The 10,000-nt window shown below is 43.0% G+C and overlaps 1 protein-coding gene and 1 long non-coding RNA gene across 2 annotated transcripts in view; both read left to right on the top strand.

Annotated features, from left to right (window-relative positions):
* Positions 1-3,000, top strand: part of LOC143121147 (uncharacterized) — an 11,611-nt gene extending 8,611 nt beyond the window's left edge. Inside the window, exons 2-3 of the long non-coding RNA XR_012986419.1 lie at positions 1,020-1,181; positions 2,911-3,000. This is a non-coding gene — a long non-coding RNA (uncharacterized LOC143121147). The remainder of the gene's footprint in view (positions 1-1,019; positions 1,182-2,910) is intronic.
* A 1,714-nt stretch (positions 3,001-4,714) lies between these two features.
* Positions 4,715-10,000, top strand: part of mtus2b (microtubule associated tumor suppressor candidate 2b) — a 23,530-nt gene continuing 18,244 nt past the window's right edge. Inside the window, exon 1 of the mRNA XM_076281685.1 lies at positions 4,715-4,954. Coding sequence (XP_076137800.1) covers positions 4,715-4,954 — 240 coding nt within the window. The remainder of the gene's footprint in view (positions 4,955-10,000) is intronic.

The following is a 10,000-nucleotide window of genomic DNA, read 5'->3' as shown; positions in this document are numbered from 1 at the left end:
TTGATACCAGGAAGATAAATGGGCTGCCAAGGGTAAAAAAAAAAAACGGCAAAAAACAAGCTTTCGAGGAGACGTTACGTTGGACGTTATCGATTGCCCGTCATGGCAGCATCTTCAAGCTGAAAGCAACCAACCTAATGGCGTGGAAAAAAAACCTTAGCCCTTAGTGTAATTATGGGAAGGAATGTGAAGCCACTGAACATGAATCTTAGTCTTGCCTTTGAGGTGCTTTTGGTTGTTGCGATTGTTTCCAGGAAACTTTTGTATGGTGGGAGGCAAGAACAGCATCCTTCTCTGTGGATGGATTGAAATTGCTTTGTGGTGAGGTGTGTGTGTGTGTGTGTGTGTGTGTGTGTGCATGTGTGTGTGTGTGTGTGTGTGTGTGTGTGTACGTGTGTGCGTCCCGCCCAACGCTGCTGGATATTGATGGGATGCATCTGCAGCCGTCTTTTCAAGCGAGCATTTAAATTCACTGTGATGTGAATATCACACAGTGGCAACCGTCAGGGAGACCAGATAAGAACGGAATGTCTCCGCAGTAGTTTCCATTAAAGTTGGGGGGGGGGGGGGGTTTCGGCAGGTCCTTGGATTACCTCGACTTCATTAAGTGGTGTGTGTGGGTGTGTTTGTATGTGAGCATTAAAGCATTACAGAGATAGACAAAAAGACAGACAGAGAATGTGAGCAGAAATACACACACACACACACACAAACACACATACACACACACACAGCAATCAAATATAAAGGCAGGGAGGTTAAAGTTGGAGAGGAAAAAGTATTGATGAATAGTTCTCTCCTTGTGGGAGGTCAAAAGTGTGTGTGTGGTGTGTCCATGAGCTGTTCACTGACCATCACTGATCTCTAAAAAAAGACATCAATATGTGTTTGTGTGTTTCTGTGTGTGTGTGTGAATTTAGCTGTTTTGCAGACAGGATAAAGTTGATATCAATTGAAGCTCTTTCAGACTGAATGGCCTGACATGGATTTCTTTTCCCCTCTGGATTTGCTTGGTGCAGGTCCAGCCAGTGGCTCAGGCCTGGAGGATGTGTCTGTGCAGAGAGCGCCGGCGCCCCCTAGTGAGCCGCCCTGCCCTGTGCGCCGTGGGAGCCCCCAGCCCCCCAACGCACCTCCTCCCACCCGACGCAGCTTCCCTCCCCCTACAAGGAGCTCCCCCGCGGGTAAGGGTGCATCCTGATCCACCCGTCAAAGAGGGCATAAGAGAGTATACTCTTACAGCATAAGTGGTATGTGTCATGTGGTGTCTATTACAGAGGAGCAGATCTAAAAGCAGTTGTAAGGATAGTGTAGTCAAGAGGCATTCAGTCCTCCAAAGCAATGGCATCAGTATAGTTAGTCTGTGCTTGACATATATTTTGTGATGTACTGTGGAATCAGTAATGAAGCCACCAAAGCAGAACTCTCATCCACCCATCCATCTATCTATCTATCTATCTATCTATCTATCAATCTATAGCCTATATCTATCTATCTATCTATCTATCTATCTATCTATCTATCTATCTATCTATCTATCTATCTTTTTTGTGATCAACTGTTTATTGAGTTTCATAAACAGGGGGCAAGGTGGTTCCAAAATATGAAATATCTATCTATCTTTCTCTACATCACTTGAACCAAATACATTACTAGTGGGGGCACATGTAGTTTGACTTTAGTACTCATCTAATATTGCTGTTAGCAGCATCACTATGCAAGGAATGTTTGTTGGGTATGCTGGGTATAGTTCTCATAAAGGCAAGCACACTCAACACTTTCAAGAATGTCACACACACACACACACACACACACACACACACACACACACACACACACACACACACACACACACACACACACACACACTTGGTATTTGAGATATCATAGCATGTGTCTGCATGACTGCATGACTACCCAGGGACTAATTGAGTCTAATAGATGTGAGAAGGATTTAGACGGTTGTAGTGGTTAGTAATAAGCACCATTACTTCTCTTAATAATCATGCTGAAAGACATGTGTATGTGCTTTTCAATATCAGAAATGCTTTGCAGTTTAGTCTATATATATTCATATATTCATATACTCATATTATTTAGCTATTATCTTCACTGGTTGTGTGGATATACTGTACATTGAGTGTAGTGTGTGGTAGCTCATTAGTCCAGTAAACAGCGTAGTGTTGTCAGGATACAGTCAGCATTTTACACCGAGAGCACACCACCAGAAGAGGTGCTGCAGGCCAGGGGATGAATCACAATGCAGAAATGTTTTCATTGTGGGAGGATGCAGATCTGTCCACTGTAAGCTGCTAATAGGAATATATGAGTTGATAATTCCAAAGTCACATTGTGTCTCTGTCAGCAATTGAACGTGATGCAAGCAGATGCAATAATGTCACGACACCCGAGCTCTGGATGATGAATTGTGTTTGGTGTGTGTGTTTACGGCTCTGTGTGGTGTGAGAGGTGTATAACGGGGCCCTCTGCTGGTTGTCTCTGGTGCTGCTTCTTGTGTAAATTGAGGGAAAGAACGCCTTCAAATCAGGGTTGTGCACAATTCGAATTGCAATTCTGCTTCCTGTTTGGTACCTCAATTGAAATGCAAGTGAAATTCAAGAATTTAATTGGAATTTAAGAGCCAGTTTCAATTCAATTCTGGAATTTTGCTCAAGCCTGCTTCATATGCCCCTTCAGCAGTGAAGTGGTTTCATAAGACTGGAACAATGCCTCCACCCAGTGGACATCCTGGACTGTAACAGTTGTCACAGAAAATGATTTTGCATAATTAATTTATGGTTAATTAATACTGTATTAATAACTTAATAAGAAATCTACATGAATATTCAGACAGTTTGATATATATGGTGGTTTTCAAATCCTTCAGATAATGAAACGTTTTGTTTGTTGTAGCCACTCGTAAAGAATTTCAGAAGGATTCTGAGAATACAAAGCCTGCAGTTTCCTCACCAAAACGCTTTGCTGTTGTGTCACCTAAACCACAATCTCCTGGTAAGTACTCTCCACTTTTCTTTTGTGTATGTATGCGTGTGTGTGTGTAGGGGTGTGTGTGTGTGTGTGTGTGTGTGTGTGTGTGTGTGTGTGTGTGTGTGTGTGTGTGTGTGTTCGCCTACCTATGTGTACAACAAGATGCACACACAAATGTGTGTATCAAACACATGATGGTTTGTGTGTGTGTGTGCGTGTGTGTGCGTGTGTGTGTGTGGGTAAATGATCTGAGTAGGCAGAGATCTTAATTTCCTGCCGGTAGTCATGAGAGTGCAGCCCCTCACCCTCCCACTAGTCTCTCTGTGCCCCATTACCTGGGCCATGGCTGCTTGCCGTTGTCATGGCGACTGGGATGATGGCAGCAAGTGGAGCTTGGTGGCTGCTAATTCACTTTAGCCTCTTCTTAAATGCATGTGACTGAGCTGTTTCTGCCTTCTCAAACTAGATAAGGGTGGCAGTGCAATCTGATTAAATTAATTAGATTAGATATTTTGACAGCAATTTGTGTTCATACACATGTTCTTCAACATTAAATATATACACTTTGTGATTACATAATGAATACTCCCACACACACTCCCACAAACACACACACACACACACACACACACACACACACACAGGGACTAATTGAGTCCCACACTAGAGCAACTTTCAAATAACACATACGAACAAGGTCCAAATATATTAATAGGGATGTGGGGGAGAGGCTGAGTAAAGAATTGAGGTAAACATTTTGCTTTAGGAATGAGACAATAGGCCATCAACTCTATACATTCACATCTGTTCCGATCAGTATGCTATGCAGGCTCTAAAAGGTTTCATGGAAGTGTGCATGTAATACAGTATGTCTGTCTCACTGCAGTATGTATGTACTGTATGTTTCATAAATAACTGATAATGACAAAATCTTCTCTATTATTGTGTTACATGCTCCAAATGTAAAGCTTTTTGAGCTACATTCTGTGTATGAAAGGTGCTATGAAAATAAATCTTATGATTATTATTATTATTATTATTATTAATTATTATTTTAAATGTAAGCATGGGCAGACGTGGAATAACAGAGAAACAGAGAGTAAAAAGAGAGAAAGACTAATATAAGAGAACCTGTCCATGTTTATATACAGTTGTGATCATAAGTTTACAGAAACATCCTAAAATTGACTAAAAAGAGGAATAAAAAATCATCTTTTGGAAATTGATCTTAATGCCTGAATTTAAAAAATGAGAAACAATCCAACCTTTAAGGACGCTAATTTTCTTTGTGAGTGAATAATGTAGCGTGAATAAATAAATGTTCTTCCATAAGTATATACTGTACCCCCCTATGTTAAATTCCCATAGAGGCAGGCAAAGGTTTATTTTAAAAGGCCAATTATTTCATGGATCCAGGATACTATGCATCCTGATAAGGTTCCCTTGGCCTTTGGAATTAAAATAGCCCCACATCATCACATACCCTTCACCATATAGAGATTGGCATGGTTTTATTTCAGTTAGCCTAATGGCTGGTTTGATTTGCATTGAGAGATGATCTTATGGAAAGTCCCCCTTATTGCCAATCGTGAGATATGGTTAGGTTATCTTCAGTGATCATAACATGACTCAGCCAGCCATAGCGAAGCGTTTCTGCTGATTCACCCTCACATCACACCTGCCAGAATTCAGCAGATTTCACCTCTGCACCTGAACCGTGCACCTGAACATGTCTCCTTCCTCAGTGCGCCAGAAGTCGTCTATGGGCCGCTCCAGCGTGCAGGAGGCTGAGCGTGAGCGGGAGAAGGAGCGGGAGAAGGAGCGTGAGCGAGAGCGCGCCCTGGTGGAGAAGCTGAGGCAGCGCTGCGAGGAGCAGGCCAGGCAGCTCCAGAGCCTGCAGGCCGAGCTGGGCAAGGCCAGCCGCGGTCTGGAGGTCTTTGCCATCACCACCCAGCATTTCTGCCAGAAGGTACGTGACAACAGCTGCTCTACTACATGCACCTTGTTTAGACTAAAGGGCTGTAGGCCACAGCTATACATACACGGTCAGAGATAACTGAGTCTAAATGCCCATATAATTTTGCTTGGATTGTGTTAGTGTTGCCCTTGATAAAGAAACAGACAGTCTTTAAGGTGCACAGACTTTATGGCAATATTATTAAGTTTCTGTCTTAAACTAGTGAACTAACTACATAAAAAGCATGCAAAAACCACCAAGAACAGTCCAGTTGGCACTGATAAAAAGCTGATACACGGATACCATGCTAACTGGTGTCTTTTGGCAGTATCATTGGTGCTGTGCTGTGAAGGTTATTCAGACATTTTCCAACCTGGACCACAGGACTCCATAGTTCCCCGTCTGAAATGTCTAGTTGAAAAAAGGATGAATCTGAAGATGATACCATGCTAGTTAGCTAGAAAAAACATGCCTCTATAAGAGATTGATTGTTGCATAAAGTTACAGCAATCTTTTCATAGGCTTTATGTGTTTAGGTTGGTCTGAAATGCCATCTTGTTTCAGGTGTTGACATAAATCCACTGTGTCAGTGTTGCTCCTGCTGTAATCCTTGAAAGCCACTTACACAGAGAATTTACAGCTCTCTTTGAGAGGGGTGTGCTCCTGTCCTGACGATGCCAGTTAGCTGTCCACTGCTCCAGGAAATGTGAGCCATAGTGTGGGGGAATGAAGTCAAACAAGGCGGGGGAAGGCATCCTTTTCTGAAAGAAATAATAAATAACCATTACGCAAAGAGTGCTACAGATTCAACTAAAGCTGCAAAATGCCTGACTTCTGTGTAAGGTCACCCATTACTGTACAGGTAAATGCCACAATGAAGAACAATTTCCAATTTGATCTTTAGCATCTAAACATGATTATTATGTTCTCATGGTACTTCATTCACATAATAATATTGGATTGCACTGGAACAGTGCACTTAGAAGATGTACAAAACTGACTTTGCGTTTCGATGACAAAGCATCCTGAGATGGCATGATTGTCTCATGGTAGGGAATAACATCAGAAGATGGGGACATGCTTACCGTACTTCGATTAGGTTACACACATCACCTGTCACAGCTTCATCTTCTCCCTTATCAGCCCATCTAGCATCTGCAGTCTTATGGTTTGCTGACAACATGTCTGTCTTACGGTCAGAAACTATTAACGTTTGGCTGTTCCAAAATGACTAGATTGAAAGAGGCAGAAAAACAAGTCAAGCCAGGATGCAGGTTCCATGGAATTCAATTATAAGTCTAAGCACACAGCAGGGCTTAAAAGAAAACTGTTATTGAAAGCATGGGTAGCATTGTGTATACTTGCATCCTAGAAATGACTCACAGGCCTCTATGTGGGCATTGGGAAACAGCAGAAAGCTTAGTCTACAGTCTGCCCTGCTGGTTCATGCCTCTGTGGACACAAAGATGTTGACGAGGTTTAGTTGCAGCTGCATTGTTGTAGACAGAGTCCTCCTGGAATTGATTTTTGATTTTGAATACGTCCAGCTCACTCCCTTTATGGTCAGAGCTAATGAGCTTTGTTGCAATGGTTTCAGAGGGATATTTTGATGTTGGTTTCACGAGAGAGGGATTAGTTAATAATGGACTTCAGAGTGTACAGACAAAGGCTCCAATTCATCTCTGTGGTTCTCATCATACATGTATGCTAATAAAGCTGCTAACTAAGGAAAAGCAAGACTTCATTAAGACCAGATAATAGATCATATTGAGTACTAGTGACCATTATTCTTATGTTTGGCTTGATTGCATTGACCAAGCTGTCACCCCTTGCGTCCAATGATAACTGTAAGTTTGAGGAAATCTACAGTGGCTGCTGTTAGGACACTGTTGATGGAGAAGCTGAGGTATTTTCAGTAGATTGAATGGATGCATTGTTTTACTGTAATGCAGCCAGAGCAGAGAAAGAAGTGACTTCATACCTCTGTGCCCATTATCTGTGATGATGTGAGCTCTTCTGATGACATTTACTGTACAGCCGCTTGCCCTGTTAACAGTGAGTGGGAAAATTACAAACCTGTTAATCACTAAAACTCTAAATCCATTAACAAAATGTTATTTTAATCTTCTCTCATCACTTACAATATATTATGCATGGTTGTCTGGGCGATATGGGATTTACATTTCTTTTGTTTATTTATTTATTTGCAGTATGTGGTGCTTTATGATGACTCAGATTTAAGAGTCCAATAATGTAGACAGTTTTGCATTATTAACTAGCCGTGTTAGTTAGAGTGTAAAGATAGAAACATTCATGCTCTGTGAAAGAGCCAGTAGCCTGCAGGATGGAGACATAAGGGAATAGTAAATGTTATTTAGTTGTATGGAATGTTACAGAGTGCAGTAGTTGTGTGTTGATAAAACTCAATCTATTCCAATCTGTTGTTGTCACTCACAGGAGCCATCAAAGTTTGAGTCATCTTCAGGATGCTATTTCCTTCCAGTTAGCCAATAGCCCTATGCTCCGGTAGTCTCCAGGCAAAATGTCCTGAGCTTAACCCAGCCGGAAGAGCTCTCTGCTGGGCATAATGAATTTGATTAGCCTCCATCCCCATCCCCAGGCCCGGGAGGCTTTTACTGTGATTGATCGGCCATCTCTGAGCTCCTTAGCCACACCCAGAGCCCATGCCCCTAGCTGAGTGGTTGGGGTGACGCAGACGTGAGCGTGACGCTGGTTGGGCGTTGGTCATTGAGTGTTAAAGAAAGCGCTGGAATATTGTGGCACATGTTGGTTTGGTTATGGTTGTGGTCATTTAATTTGAGTGCATGGGGAAAGGTAACATTTCAGTCACACTTACCTGAACACTGATATGTTACTCAATGAAACATTCCTATTACACATTTAGAATTTTGTTCAGTAGAACAAAAATCTCATTTGACCTGAGACATTTTGATTTTCATTTTGATGATTAATTGGTACAAACTATAAAGTAAAGTCTGCACACCAATCACTCCCAAGCAAATCATTTTTAAAAAAATATGTGATGTTTTGGGGCAAGCCCTTCTTCAGACATTTTATGGTACACACTTGTTATGAAAGCTTAGATACAGGACTTTTATTGTACTGTTCTATAGTAAATGTAACTGTAAGTGTTGAAATGCATTGCTCCTGGTGTAGGTAATTTCCCAGTGCGCTTCGTATCATTCCCATGTTACAATCATCATTTAAGCATGTCTGCCTTTGTTTGTGGTGATGTTTCAGAATGGATGTGTGCAGGTATGTAAATGTGGGCACACATATTCCCTGTGGACCCTGAGACAGAGAGAGGAGGGGGAGACATGCCGGTAACTCAGTCCTATATTGATCTGACCCCTCCCCCAGCCGTCTTTCCTCTGTTCCCTCGTTGACAGATGAGCCTTAATGTTTGTGTGTGTGTGTGTGTCGGGGGGGGGGGGGGTATCTAAGTTTTACATCAAGGGATATTACAGGATAGTGTGCACATGTGTGTCTGTGATAAATGTGTGTGAGTGCGTATCCGTGTGTGTGTGTGTGTGTGTGTGTGTGTGTGTGTGTGTGTGTGTGTGTGTGTGTGTGTGATGTGTATGTCTGTGTCTGTGTGTTTGCATGTGTGTGAGTGAGGGAGGAGAAACAGAAGGGGTGGCTCGAGGAGAGAAGGCAGATTCAGCGTTAGTCATTGTTCCAGAAGGGCACCACATAGGACACACACGCACACACACCAAGACACAGAGGTGAGGATATTTAAACTGAAGCATCCTCTCACTATTGCTATACCTCTCCCTCTCTTCCTCCCCCTCTTTCTCTCTCTTTCTTTCCCTTTCTCATTCTGCCTCTTCCCTCTCTGTGCTGTTAGTGTCTCTCTCCCTCCCTCTCTTGCTTGTACTGTGTGTGTGTACTGTGTGTGTGTGTGTGTGTGTGTGTGTGTGTGTGTGTGTGTCTCCCTCTGTTAGCATTTGTGAGCCCTCCTCCCCTGTGCTCTGGTGCTGGTTGAAGCCGTCTGCTGGCCTAGCATGGGTCAGACATGCTGTAGCCAGAGACTCCACCCTCCCTGCTGTCTGGATGCCACGGTAACGGCGGCAGCAGCATCAGCACCACTAGCAGTAGAATCTTAGCCGGCAACAAGAGCCGAGAGCTGGGGAGGATCTCCTTTTTGATTGTGTGGCTGGTCTGTGCGTGAGTGTCAGTTTCAGCAGTGTATGTGTGAGTCTGTATATATTCGTGTGTGTGTGTGTGTGTGTGAGAGAGAGAGAGAGAGAGAGAGAGAGAACGAGAGGTTTGTGTACATGTTAGCTGTATGTGTTAGCTGGGTGAATGCTGTTGTGTTGAGTCATCTTACTATCCTTTGCAGTCCGTGGGTAAGCTTTGTGCCTGTCTAGCAATGCAGACTGCAGTATCCTTACATAATATTGCTTGAGCCAGTGTGGGTATCAGTGTGCATGTACTGTCTACGTCTAAGTGTATGTGTGCCAGACAACATGTGGTTGTGACACTAAAGCTTGAGCTGTGCAGTGACTGAACACAGATCTGGTTCTTGGAATGCTGAAGGGAGTGATTTGCAGGGCACTGTGAAGTGCTTATTGTGTGGATTGTATCTGCTTTCCCACTCAAGTCTTCCAGTTGTAATCTTCCACAGTGCTCTTGCTGCAGAGGGTCTTTAATTGTTCCCTCCTCAATAAACTCTGTAATTGAGGTTGTAAATCTTTGAGCTCCATGTGAATGCTTATGGAGTCTCTTAAACTCAGTGTGAGGTGGAGTTGGGTGTGAAGATTGGATTTCGGATTGTGTCCTTGAGACGGAGTGTGTGTGTGTGTGTCTGTGTCTGTGGCTCTGTGTGTGCGTAGTGTATGTGATCATGAGTGGTGTTGTGAATAACAGTTAGGAATAAAGCAGATGAGGTCTCGTGGGGAGAGGACAGGTGGAACATTGTGATTTACAGCAGAATACCCAATGTGGGAGATTGGGGAGAAGCAGACTCATAAGCCCTCTCTGTAGGTGAAGGGTCATCAGAGTGTGCAGAGCCTATGGGATTGTGACCTGAGA

Source organism: Alosa pseudoharengus, unplaced genomic scaffold, assembly GCF_046254945.1.
Source record: "Alosa pseudoharengus isolate Yale_2024_CS ecotype anadromous, Long Island Sound unplaced genomic scaffold, YU_APseudo_1.1 YU_APseudo_1.1_scf_13, whole genome shotgun sequence".
In the NCBI taxonomy this organism is placed as follows: domain Eukaryota; kingdom Metazoa; phylum Chordata; class Actinopteri; order Clupeiformes; family Clupeidae; genus Alosa; species Alosa pseudoharengus.
Note: the sequence above shows the minus strand (reverse complement) of the source record. Positions and strands in the feature narration are given on the sequence as shown.